The sequence below is a fragment of the Phragmites australis genome, chromosome 22 (assembly GCF_958298935.1).
Source record: "Phragmites australis chromosome 22, lpPhrAust1.1, whole genome shotgun sequence".
Taxonomy (NCBI): Eukaryota; Viridiplantae; Streptophyta; class Magnoliopsida; order Poales; family Poaceae; genus Phragmites; species Phragmites australis.
In genome coordinates, this window is record NC_084942.1 from 8,835,780 (window position 1) to 8,849,122 (window position 13,343).

General features: G+C 44.2%; 1 protein-coding gene across 1 annotated transcript; it reads right to left on the bottom strand.

The window, feature by feature from the left end:
* Nucleotides 1-11,301: 11,301 nt before the first annotated feature.
* Nucleotides 11,302-12,114, bottom strand: LOC133905388 (uncharacterized). Its single transcript, XM_062347144.1, has 2 exons — nucleotides 11,968-12,114; nucleotides 11,302-11,894 (listed from the first exon to the last, which is right to left on the bottom strand). Exons 1-2 carry the CDS (start codon nucleotides 12,073-12,075, stop codon nucleotides 11,340-11,342), a joined length of 663 nt encoding a protein of 220 aa, XP_062203128.1. The 5' UTR covers nucleotides 12,076-12,114; the 3' UTR covers nucleotides 11,302-11,339.
* Nucleotides 12,115-13,343: the final 1,229 nt, after the last annotated feature.

Sequence of the window (13,343 nt, forward strand, 5' to 3'; positions counted from 1 at the left end):
AGAAATTTAATTGTCTTGCCTATATGATTTTGTACTTCATTCTGGAACTCCTTGAACTTTTCAAAGGATTCAGACTTGTGCCTCATTAGGTAGATGTAACCATATCTACTAAAGTCATCGGTGAAAGTAATGAAATACTGAAAACCACCTCTAGCTGTAGAACTCATCGGTCCACATACATCTGTATGTACTAGGGCCAATAATTCATTTGTCCTCTCACTTCGACCAGTGAAAGGTGTCTTAGTCATCTTGCCAAGTAAACAAGACTCGCATGTATCAAATGATTCGAAATCAAATGAATGTAGAAGACCATCTTTATGGAGCTTCTGCATACGCTTCTCATTTATATGACCTAATCGACAATGCCATACAAAAGTGGGATTCAAATCATTAAGCCGAGGCTTCTTTGTATCAATGTAATAGATAGTTATATCCTCAAGATCCAATATATATAATCCATTTACTAATGGACAATTACCATAGAGCATACCATTCAAAAATATCGAACAACACTTGTTCTTTATTATGAATTCATAACCATCTTCTTCCAAACATGAAGAAGAGATAATGTTTTTGCCCAAGGCAGGAATATAATAACAATTATTTAATTCCAAAACTAATCCTGAGGGTAGCGATAAGGAGTAAACGCCAACGGCCAACGCAGCAACTTTTGCACCATTACCGACGCGAGCATCCAATTCGCCTCTTGCACACTTCCTAGTCCTTTTCGGTCCCTGCAACGATTTGCAAGTATGAATCATTGATCCGGTATCAAATACCCATGAATCATCAGGACGAGTAGCAAGATTAATTTCAATAACATTTATACCTGAAGAGGAAGTCTTACTTCCCTTCTTCTTTTTGAGTTCTTCCAAGTACAATTTGCAGTTCCTCCGCCAATGACCAGTCTTATGGCAGTGGTGGCAAGTGTCAGAAGCGGCAGGGCTAGCCTTGGGCTTTCCAACAGGTTTAGGCTTAGAACTCGAGATCTCATCCGAAGTTTTAGCCTTACCCTTGCGCTTTCTCTTCTTGCTATCCTTTTGAACCATCATCACATGACTAGAGCTCTTCTTAATGCTTTCCTCAGCAGTTTTTAGCATCCTATGCAATTCAGCCATGCTTTTCTCCATGCTGTTCATATGAAAGTTCAAAATGAACGGCTCGAAGCTCGCAGGGAGCGACTGGAGAATTACATCCGTAGCCAACTCAGGGCTAAGGGGAAAACCAAGTTTTTCCAGGCTCTCAATGTAACCAATCATTTTGATCACATGAGGACTGACTGGACTGCCTTCTGTTAACCTACACGCAAACAAGGACTTTGAGGTGTTGTACCTCTCGGCCCGAGCTTGGTTCTCAAACATGCCTCGGAGTCCCACAATCATATCATGGGCATCCCTGTTCTCATATTGCTTCTGAAGCTCAGAGGACATACAGGCAAGCATGAGGCAGCTAACATCCAGTGAATCGTTGGTGTGCTTCTCATAAGCCCTCCGATCCGTGGCAGGAGCATTATCAGCTGGTTCATCAGGATAGGGGACCTCTAGAACATATTCCTTTTTCTCTTGTTTGAGAACAATTCTCAGATTTCTATACCAATCAATAAAGTTTGTTCCAGAAAGCTTCTCTTTTTCAAGAATCGATCGCAAATTAAAACTGGAAGTGTTACTAGCGGCCGGTGCCATAATCTACAACAGAAAATGCAAGTTCAGCACTATGCCTATGTGAATCTTCTATTAAACAATTTAACAAAAGATACTCCACTATATGTGTTTTCCCTCTAACAACATATAGAGGATCAAGATCCATATTCAACTAAGTTCTGGTGAGCTTTGGCATCACTGCTAGAAACTTAGTGACATACGTAAGCAACGCCTTGCTAATCACATCCCTATGTGACTCTTGTTTGCTGGGTGGCATCGAATGCCCCGGCGACCAACACCATGCCCCAAAGCCCAAAACCGTTTTGATAGCTTTATCAAGTAAACCAATACTATGCGTGTGGATGTCCGACATCCACTCTAACTGGTTAAGATAAATGATGGCACCCTGCTTTGGCAGACCTACCACACAATGATCAAAACCTTTGTAGGTGCAGCTATTGGAAGGGCATCAATTACTCTTGATTTTTCTGAGGGAAACTACTCTATCATGAAAATCATATCCACCACATAAAAAACATTAAAGAATAGTATGACAGGAACATAATAACATCACAGGCAATCATATTAACTGTGACATAGTATGGCCCCTTCACATGGTGATCTTCATCGCCACGGTTCCTGTCCTCCGGGTCATCATGCTTCAAATCTCCATGATCTTGTTCTAGTCTATTACACCTAATAGCACTAGATAAATTACATGAGAAGAAGCATCACAAGTCGACACGCAGGTCGTTATACAATAACATGACAGCCTTGGGCTGCAATTAACCATGACACGCAGGCCATGAAAAATTACACACATGCATCACATATCACAAGGCCATACCAGTCACAACATTCTCTGCAAAAACGAGTTAAGCGTAGAATCGAATTCTAATATCGTGATGGGATCATGTTATTACAACAATCTATGCATGTACTCGGAAATACATAGATCGCATCTATGAAATCGCTATGAAAATCTCATCGGATCGATCGTATCGAGCCAATTCCGAGTCATTCATAATGTCTCAATTTCCATTAGATCAATCCCATTGATCATCGCGTGAGGTTTTTCCAGAAACGATGACAGCACACATGACCTCGATCTGCTGTTCTCCCGACCATGTCGCGATGCATGCAGTTAGCCCCGATGGTGATTCCAGCCGGTAGGGGCAAGTCGCACGCAAAAACAGGTGGGAGATCGAGCTAATCTTTTTGGCTATGTGGTTTCATCGACTGGCATCTCATCCGATCTCTAATTCACCTAACCAACCGTGCATTGATCAATCCATCATATGAACTGATCAAAAACAATAGATCTAATCTATTTCTATCACATATCTTCTATATGTGACTGATCCAGATCGAAAACTACGCAGGATGGCTCTGATACCACTGAAGGGTTGCGGGTAGGCTACGCTAGCACAAAATAAATTTTCTCTACCGCATTCAACCAGGAAGCCATGCGAGTAGGGGATCATGAATCGTTACCACTTGATGAGCAGTGCAGCGGAAGAAGAGTTGGAGCAGACCAATCCAACGTCATGCGCGTCAAGTAGTCGATCGTCAACCTCGTCCCGAGCACGTCCCGAGCACCTTCCGAGTACTCGCGGGTACGTCCCGAGTACTCCCGAGCAGATCAGCACCGCAATAGTAGCAGCGCCTCCACGGTATCCACACGTACAAGGATGGAATCGCCGTGCGCCGGTGTGCTAGCACCGCGCGCCCAGCTAGGGTTTCGAAGGGAGTTCGGGAATAGGAGGCGGCTAGGGTTTTTTAAAGAACACCATGCGCCTTGGCCCCTGCCTATTCTTATATAGAGCACGCTAATGGGCCTTTAATCAACATTAAAGCCCATTATGACTCTAAACCCTAATGGTCCTTTAATCAACATTAAAGCCCATTAGCAGATCCAATCCGCAAACTCGATCGCCTCTAGGGCATATTACCAACAGCCTAGTGTCTCAGTGCGCTTCATCTAGTGGGTGTGAGAGGACCTGAAGTACATTTGCATTTATCCACACCAAAGTTCGCAACCGTATAAGCTACAAGAAGCTTCATAAGTTGGTATATGTCAACTACAACCTGAGAATATAGAACAACTTGGATGCAGGTATCAGGTCGACTGTTAACAATGATCCATTTCAGCGGCTTATGGAGCTCACATTGAACGAGGATAACAATCCACTCCGGGACTGGATGGAGACCGACAGGTCAAATGCAGCCCCTTAGCTTGACGAGGAGGACACGGATAGCGACATACCCCTACCTACTCACCTGGTGACATACACAGCGAACACACCGGACTTACAACAGTAGGCTGCCACAGTGGTTGGTGACACACACATGGGAAAGAGAAAGAAGCAAATGATATATACAAAGAAGAGCAAGAAGACCAAGGGTAAGGGCAAAAGACAAGTGCAAAGCGATGAGAGCACGGATAATGACCTAGAGAGCCTAACTTACCAAGAATCGAATGACAACAACTCAAAGACAGACAGCGGTGATGATGATGGTCAGGGCGGCGATGTTCCTCCATGCCAATCCTCTGTCGTTCCTCCCGTGCAATTCACTGGTGAGAGTCATTTTTCGCATGCCACACAGGATCAGGACCACGGTGCCCCATCCTCACCAAAGCATATAATACAAGGTGACCATAATGGACCACAAGATAGTGGAAGCTATTCCAGTAGCTATGGCATGGAGAGTAGTTCTGGATCATATCCGTATCACTATCCTGTCTCCGATGCTTAGTCAGAGCCTCCTATTCAGTGGGTCTATGAGTGACAAGACCCTGAGTTTTATGCTATTTTACAAGGACAATGGTCAACCACTTTTGTATGGATAGGGCAAATATGGGTTGAGTTTAAGGAAAAGTTACTATCGACATGACGGATAATGCTAATGTCCACCGAGGAGTACAATATGGCTGAATTTAATCGCCCCCAAGCTGGTGATTCTAAATGTAATGAAAATTTACTTTTTACAACTCCTTTATTTCCATACCATGTTATTATACTAATTTTTTCCATCTCGTAAGTTGCACGTGGCGTGGATACTATGGTAAGTACTGATTGATGGGATGTAATTGTATTTTTAGCTTTACTACGGACAACTCGATATATATTTATTAATTTCAGACGCTGCATATGTAATGTACGCATATATTTGAAGCAACAATTACATGTTCGTGCTCACATTGGTATTACTATTTGTTTGTTGCCTTGAAAACTTCCAAAATATAGCAAAGGTTATGCCAAATTTTTTTTTCTAATGTTACAAAACACACCATGGTATTATACTATTTTTCCCCTGATTTATTGGTGATTTTTTTATTTTTATGATTTTCTACATAATTATTGATAACGCGTCCATACCGCTCGGTAATCGCTCAAAATTATTCAGTTTTTGTAGCAAATCGGTCGGTTTTTGGACTCTCGGTTACCGAAGAAATCGCATGATTTACCGCAAAAACCGCTCGGTAACCAGTTCAATTTGACCGGTTACCGAGCGACTAAAATTATGATTTTTTTTCTTAAATTTTAAATTTATTCAAATAAATTTTATCCAGTAAACACGCTTTTTCGATTACCGCGAGAATCCAAATTTTGGATCTCCGGCCACTGCCCGCCGCACCTCTCCCGTCACCTTCCCCTCCCGCCGCCGCCTGTCCCGTTGCGGTGCCAGGCACCGCTGCTGTCTTTTTCCAGCACATCCGCGTGATCTGCGCGTGTTGTTGACTGGTGTTTAATTTTGGATCTCGGCTGCAGGCTGGATAGGACTGCCGTCTCAGACGCCTTCTTCGAGGACCCCAACTCGCACAGCATGGTATTACCGATTGCTGTGTTGAGTTCAGCTCGGGCTGTGACATGATGTCCACGCTAGGTGTTTGTTCATTTGCGTGTGTTAAATGTTTAGGTTCCCTGCCCGTCGATTTTTTATCCTCCTGAGAAGTACATTTCGTTGATAGTTCCTGCCTACAATAATCTGCTAGTGTACTCTGTCGACAAGCTCGGGTGGTCGTTGGACACCATGCATCTGCAAAGAGCATTTTCTTTTGCTGCTTATCCATTCTACAGTTAGCTATACATGTTGTTTTCACATTGAAATAATAGGCGTTTGATTGGTGAAGCCCAACAAAATGTTGCAATGCCAACGTGTTCGTCTTGACGGGTGAGCATGTTATCATCTCTGAATATTTGTCTGTGTTGTTTTCAGATTGAAAAAAATAGGTGTTTCTAGGTTCTTCCATCAACAAGGTTTCGATTTTGATTTCCGGGCGTGCTTCTGAACTATGATTTCTGGGCGTGCATCTTATTCCCCTCCTCGTCGTCGATGGGCCAAGCGGCGCGGCGCCCAAGGAGCCCGGCCGTATCTCGCCGAATTGGGGGCACGTCATCGCCGAGATTTTTGCTGCAGCATCACTGGAGGCGGCGAGCTATTGTTCTAGGCCGGAGCTCGGAGATTGTGGCAGCAGTGCTAGTGTGAAGAAGAATTGCGATGTTGATAGAATTATAGATTAACCTGCCCAATTGTGAAGAATCGGTGCGCAGCCAGGCGGCAGGGAGATGTAATTTTCTATCAGGATTTTTTGCTTCGATGCAAGAAGAGATTTCTTGTAAACTAGTACATTGAACTGTTGTTGTTCTTTGTTTGCAGCAATCAAATTGTACCCCACTAGCTTAGTGCTTGCTTGAACTTTTGATTTGAGATTTTCTGAGGTTCAGTTCTTGCAGAAGCAGAATTATAATATGTTGCTGACAAGTAGGAGATCGTCTCGGTTTTTGTTCGTCCGTCGACTGTGTGGAAGTTCTAAATGATTACCTTTGCTTGTATAAATTCAGATGCTTCAATACCTTCGGTTAAGAAGTCCGGTTCTAAAATAATGATAATATCAATTGAACATCAAATAAAACAAGTCTAGAAATAATACAAACTTTTCACTATACTACATAGACAATAAGTTCAAATTTTAGAAGTCGTTCGGAACATGACATCGAGCTTCTTAGGGCTTATGTGGACATCAGTTTTTTTAACAATTAAACTTAAGTTGACTTATGCATAAGATTGAACAGTCTAGAAGGGGGCCATGTTTGGGTTTGTTTGTTTTTCTGTTTTGTATGCGAACCTGTAGGTTAGGGCATTAAACCGAAGGTAAAATGACCATTTTACTCCTATATAGCCTACTCGTGCACCATTTACTCTGTTCAATACAGGGATCCTCTGTGGAGGAGCCAACAACAACAATGAGGCTACTCCTTTCCTCCTCTTACTTGGTAAAGACACTCATTCGAGATTCGGCTCGGTTTTTAAGGAGTTGGGCCGAGTCCAGGTTCATCCAAGCCGATTTTCTACCAAGCTCTAACAAGCTGAGCCGAGCTGGCTGGATACCCACGGCAAATTTGGAAATTTAGACAACATACGCGACCGTATTTGCGAAATTAGACAACATATCGACGTATTTGCAAATCTAGCACTCGTATTCGGTATCTCAAATTCCGAAATTTGAATTTCGGTAACTGAAAATCCGAAAACACCGCGGGCCCACTGAATTCGGCAACTGAGGTGCCGAATACGGCACTGTGGGCCGTATTCGGCACCTCAGTTGCTGAATACACCCTGTACTCTGCTGTATTCGGCAACTGAGGTGCCGAATACACCCGGCCGGCGTCCCATCTTCTTTTTGCCGCGTCACATCAATCTTTGTCACGTCACGTCGTTCGTTTTTTTGCATCCCGTGAGTTCGGCCGGCCGGTGAATTATTGGTGCAGGATGCATGCACGTTGGTCTACGGAGAGCTAAATAAATTGAGGTCGCGAAGAAGAGAGCAGCAGCAGAGCAGAGAAGGGAGCAAGGAATGCGAGGAGTGGCAGAGGAGCAGCATCTCGAGTAGAGAAAGCAGCAAAAGAGGAGCAACGCGAGCAGCAGAAGAGGAGCAACGCGAGCAGCAGCAGCGGCAGTTTAATACTTCGAGATCAGCCACTTTCGTACCGGTTAGTTATTAGATTACCTATTTAATACTTAGGTTAGTAATAATATTTAGAGTAATTAGCTTATTTGGTTAGTTAGTTTCGAAATAGATTAGTTCTTTCAGTAGTAGATTGTTTAATCCGTTCAATTATATTTATTTAATTATATTAGTTTATTTAATTAGAGTACTTAGATTATACAAATTAGATTATTTAATTATGTTATTATATTAATTAGATTATTTAATTAGAGTACTTAGTTTATTTAATTAGAGTACTTAGATTATTCTAATTAGATTATTTAATTACGTTATTATATTACTTAGATTATTTAATTAGGGTACTTAGTTTATTTAATTAGAGTACTTAGATTATACAAATTAGATAATTTAATTACGTTATTATATTACTAGATTATTTAATTAGAGTACTTAGTTTATTTAATTAGAGTACTCAGATTATTCTAATTAGATAATTTAATTACGTTATTATATTACTTATAATATTTAATTAGAGTACTTAGTTTATTTAATTAGAGTAGTCAGATTATTCTAATTAGATTATTTAATTACGTTATTATATTACTTAGATTATTTAATTAGGGTACTTAGTTTATTTAATTAGAGTACTTAGATTATACAAATTAGAATATTTAATTACGTTATTATATTACTTAGATTATTTTATTAGAGTACTTAGTTTATTTAATTAGAGTTTTGAGATTATACAAATTACATTATTTAATTACGTTATTATATTACTTAGATTATTTAATTAGAGTACTTAGTTTATTTAATTAGAGTAATTAGATTATTCTAATATGTTGTTCACCTATTTGTTGAACCATGAAGCCTTAAATCATTATCATGGCTCATGGTGGTCTTCCCGAGCTTCTTCAGCAGCGGTATGACGAGAACCATAGGGGAAGGATGATATTCACAGGACAGCAGGTACCATGTTTATATGTGCTATTTTATTGACACGATAATTTCGAACTAACTCTGTACATTTATTGGATAACTCATGCAGTTGGGTCCGTTACGAGCCCGGAGTGTGCACAAGATTAAGGAGTTGGACCCTCGATTCCACGAGCCACTCGCACGGGCGGGACTACTACCTTTCGCTCTCATGATGGCCGGAGCTCCCATGGAGGTCGGCGGTAGGACACCTCTGCCGGCGATTGATGAGGCACTGCTCACATGTCTCGTCGACCGGTGGCGTCCTGAGACGCACACGTTCCACTTTCCTTTTGGCGAGATGGCTGTAACATTGAGGGACGTGGCCATGCTGACCGGGCTACCAATCAGGGGCGCCCCGTTAATAGTTTCGCGACCCGCAAGGGAGGAGTGGAAGGGTTATGTTGCGGATAGGTAATTATTTGTTATGTAATGCACTTCAAATATTATAGTGCTATTAAAGCTTCATCTGACCATCTGCATCTTATAGGTTTGGTGTGCAATACGACGGGAAGGATGCTGGCCTCTCCATGTCCTGGGTTCATGGGCTCCCACAGTTCGGTCCTTGCCCACTGGATGCGGACGAGGCTACACTTATGCAGCACTATGAGGTGTACTTGTACATCCTGCTCGGAGGCATCATGTTCTGCAATACAGCAGGCGATTATGTCGTCCCCCATATTGTATGGTTAGCAGCCCACCTCGCGTCACATCCTTTTGAGCCTACATCTTACAGTTGGGGATCTGCAGTGTTGGCTGCAACCTACAGAGGTTTGTGTGATGCAACCCAGCGAACAAAGAGGAAGGCAACTATTACAGGGTGCTTACACCTCTTACAGCTATGGAGTTGGGAATACCTCCCGGTTTCCAGACCTTGGGTGCTCAAGTGCTACTACCCAGTCCACATCTCTGATGGCATTGCCGATGACATAAGGCCGACGATGGGGTATCGGTGGATTCATGCCAGGCTAAGATGGAGTCAGCAGCAAGACCATGGTAACTACTCCAGGGTGATCAGTGACCTGGACGTCCTCAGCGCTGATCTAGTGGAGTGGGATCCATGGCGTATGGCACGAGTAGAAGAAATTGCAGATGGTGGACTCATCGCATCCTCTTGTAGCCGTGACGCAGACTTATGGTTGACCACATGCTTCTTGTTGTACATGAACTGCGTAGAAGTATATTCTCCAGAACGTGTACAAAGGCAGTTCGGGTATCGACAGATGGTGCCAGTACCACCACAACGAGACGCCGGACGGGCGCACGAGTAAGTGTGTTATTGTATGTTGCCTTAGTACATTGGTTATCCATGTTAACAAATTATAACTGTTTATGTCACGTATAGGAGGAGCTCACAGGGGGGGTGGAGGCATGCAGAACTGGGCATCCAAGAATGCCGACTACATACGGAGGTGGACAGAGTCAGCTGCGGTCGATGTCATCATTACTGCTGGACAATACGACGAGGCCACATACTGGGACTACCTTGCTTGGTACCGTCCGCGCACGCGTGCCACCTTACTCAGCGGACCTGTACAGCTGGGCCCCAGACCCTTCCCCGAGGATCGTGCCCGCCTACTTCATGTTGTGGTAAGTGATGCGTTACTTATAATGGTTTTCTTTGGAAAATCTCTATATTACTGACATGTCCCTCATCTTATACAGACTGAAGAGGCGTATGAGATGCATACGCAAGCGGATCAAGCTTGTGGGGAACCAAGCAGGTCATCATCGCAGAGGGATCGTAACCCTCTCCGGGAGTACATGAGGACAAGAGGATCCCGCTTCCTAAACGCTATATGTGGTCTAGGTGGGTGTGCCCCGCAATGGAGGGGGTACGACCAACATGCTATGGACCCGTCTCGTGCCTCCCACAGCAGGCGGTCATCCAGTGCTCGTGAGGAACCCGTCCGGTCAGAATCATGACATACATCTTCAGCTTCGGCGCGTCATGTCTCATGTTCCGGTGCTGAGGCCGAGGAGTGCACGCAGCCTCCTGCGCCTGAGCAGGTTACGCTGGGTTCACTAGCACCTCCGGCTACGATGACACCTCCGGCTGCAACATCTACTCATTAGGAGGACGTCGTTGACTACACGCAGCAAACCCCTTGCTGGAGCGACCCTAATGCTTTTGACTGGGGTGCTGCAATGCATGCGACCGCCACCTTCACTGATCTACTCGGCGGACAGTCCTCCCATGATCTCAATGAACCTGGAAGTTCACATTGGTACCAGCATGGCGAGCCTTCGGCACACTGGACTCCATCGGAGCACGTTCTAGGGCCGTCCACACTTCCGCACGAGGATCCTTCGGCATGGTACATGCAGAGCCGAGTAAGCGGGGCAGGATACACGTTCGGTGGGGTTCCCACAGGGCAGGCAGATGATGATGAAGATGACCAAGGGCACGCAAGGCAGGGGCTTACGCAGGCTGCTGGGATGAGAGCCACACACCCGCCAGACGCTTACACGCCTGGAGATTGTGTGAGGCATCGTCGCCGTTGAGTAGCCAGGACAATTTGTCATGACACATGTATTATTGATTTTAATGTCGAGGTCATCCCTATTATGTCTTATTCACTGTATTGTTAATTTAAGAAATTCTCAGTACAGAGGAAACAATAGTAGTTGTAAAGCATAAGTAGCATGGAACCCGGTACAGATGTTACACATAAAGAGCGAACAACAACAAACATTATCATGTACGATACGCCTAAAGAACATAATAACATGCCTTAAGGGAATAAAATATATAGGGTTACAATAGATGCTTAGGGCGAAGGAAAGTGGCGACGCAAATTAGCATAAGAATTCCAGGTGCGATGGTCAAAGCTATCCGGGTAAGATGGTTGTCGTCTCCGAGGTGGTTCTGGGAAGTTGTAAAAATGAGTACGAGCAAATCCATCATCATTTTCAGGGTCATCGGTGTCCTCCGGAGATGGAAGCCTCGGAGGGCGGGGTCGTTGTGGCATGAAATCGTCGTCGTCGTCTTCATCTTGAGGTTTCTCCGAGGTGGTACCACGTCCTATTTCCCTATCAGTTGTATGGCATCTCGATGTTGTGCGTGAACGTCCTCTTGCAGTGTTCCTAGAACTTTCTCCTGTATTTCTGTTCGAACGTCTAGGCATGGGGGGCATGAAATCGTCATCGTCTTCGTCCTCGTCATTATCTGGATGATTCATAGAGGTCGCCTCTGTACCCCTTTGATTCGCTGACTGTCGTCGTCTTCTACGCGAACCAGGCATCACACCCCCGCCGAAGAGCATATACATCGTCAAGAAGTGTGAGATTTCTTTGTTGATCAACTGTTCGTCTTCCGGGAAAGCCTGACGCAGAAGAGGACCGTTCGAATCAACGGAAATAAGATAAGTAGGGTGACCAAATGTTTATATGACATACCTGAATATGGGATGCATACTGGTCCGGCGACATTACTATCGTTCTTTGCCTCCTAGAGAAACCTATCACAGAAGGATGGTCGGCCAGTTCGCGGACCCTCAGATACATTTGACGCCGGTGATACAAGAGGGCCCTAAGGTCCTCGGTGGTTACACATTGAAGCGGCGCGGTTAACCTAGAACATATGGGTCTTACATGCAATTTCGCCACGGCTTGGATTATGTTGTTCTCCTTTAACGGATCATCGTTTCCTTCGCGCACAACCTGTAAGGAGGCATTAAGTGCTATAGTGATCGTTGCAGGTGTCCATGGAAAGCCTGTACTAGAGGATCCCGCCATAGATTTCTTGCTCACTGACTACCTACGCTCTGTCTCTGCATCAAAACACGGATCCATGAATATTTAAGAAACACGAAATAAATAAATAAAATTACATTTACAATACAATGATCACTTCTTGTCTAAAGGGGTACAGTGCAAACCACATAATGCACAATAAGTAGTACAACTAACAGGTGAATAACATTTTACAATACAAAGTCTCTAAGACAGTTCAGTTTGACAGTGGGCTGATAGTTTACTGACGGGTCGGGCAAGTCCTCCTGTCATGTCCAGGTTGTTTGCAAAGTTTGCACCTGCGAAGGCCATCAACAGCATCTGTTTCATCCATGTCACCTTGCAGTCTCGTAGATCTAGGCCTTCCAGGATCTGTGCATCGTGCTCGTGGATAAGGTACCCACTTAGGGCCCTCGATCGATTTGTAGTTGGTTCCGATGTTAAAGGACCGCATCTTTGGAAGCCATGTGCTCCTCAATGCATCGATCGTGAAGTACGGTGATACGTACTGTGATCCGTCATTGCCACCTATGTCCCTGCAAGCGGCTAAGACATGCGAGCACGGGATATGGTGCAGTTTTGGCTTATTGCATGTGCACTTCACCTCGTTAGGTCCAAGTTGACATTGCTGCACGGTGTCCCCGGCGTTATACCCTGAAGCATACCTACGGCGGCACATGACCTCAAAGTCATTGTTGGCCAAGTCGTAGATCCTCGACCGATGAAAGTGTGCCTTGCTCCTCCTTCTTGATATGATTTGCTCCATCTTAGGTGCAAACCGTGTGCTGCACTTCATAGCAGCATTACCACGGTCTCGAAAGTAGTCCGCCGTTCTGTAGAATGTGAGCTCAATAATGGCACACAACGGGAGGCCCCGTACTCCCTTTAGGACATTGTTGAACGCCTCCGCTATGTTCGTTGTCATGATGGAGTACCTAACATGGAATACAAAAATTTTAGAATGGCTATTTGCATAAGAATCGGTACAATATGATCATTACAATTCTATGCGCTAACCTGGCACCATGAGTGTCATGGAT

Coding starts and splice junctions, on each gene's coding strand:
- LOC133905388 (XM_062347144.1), bottom strand. CDS start 12,075: ATGTATCTGAGGGTCCGCGAACTGGCCGACCATCCTTCTGTGATAGGT. Junction 11,895..11,967: donor AGTATGCATCCCATATTCAG/GTATGTCATATA, acceptor CTTCTGCGTCAG/GCTTTCCCGGAAGACGAACA.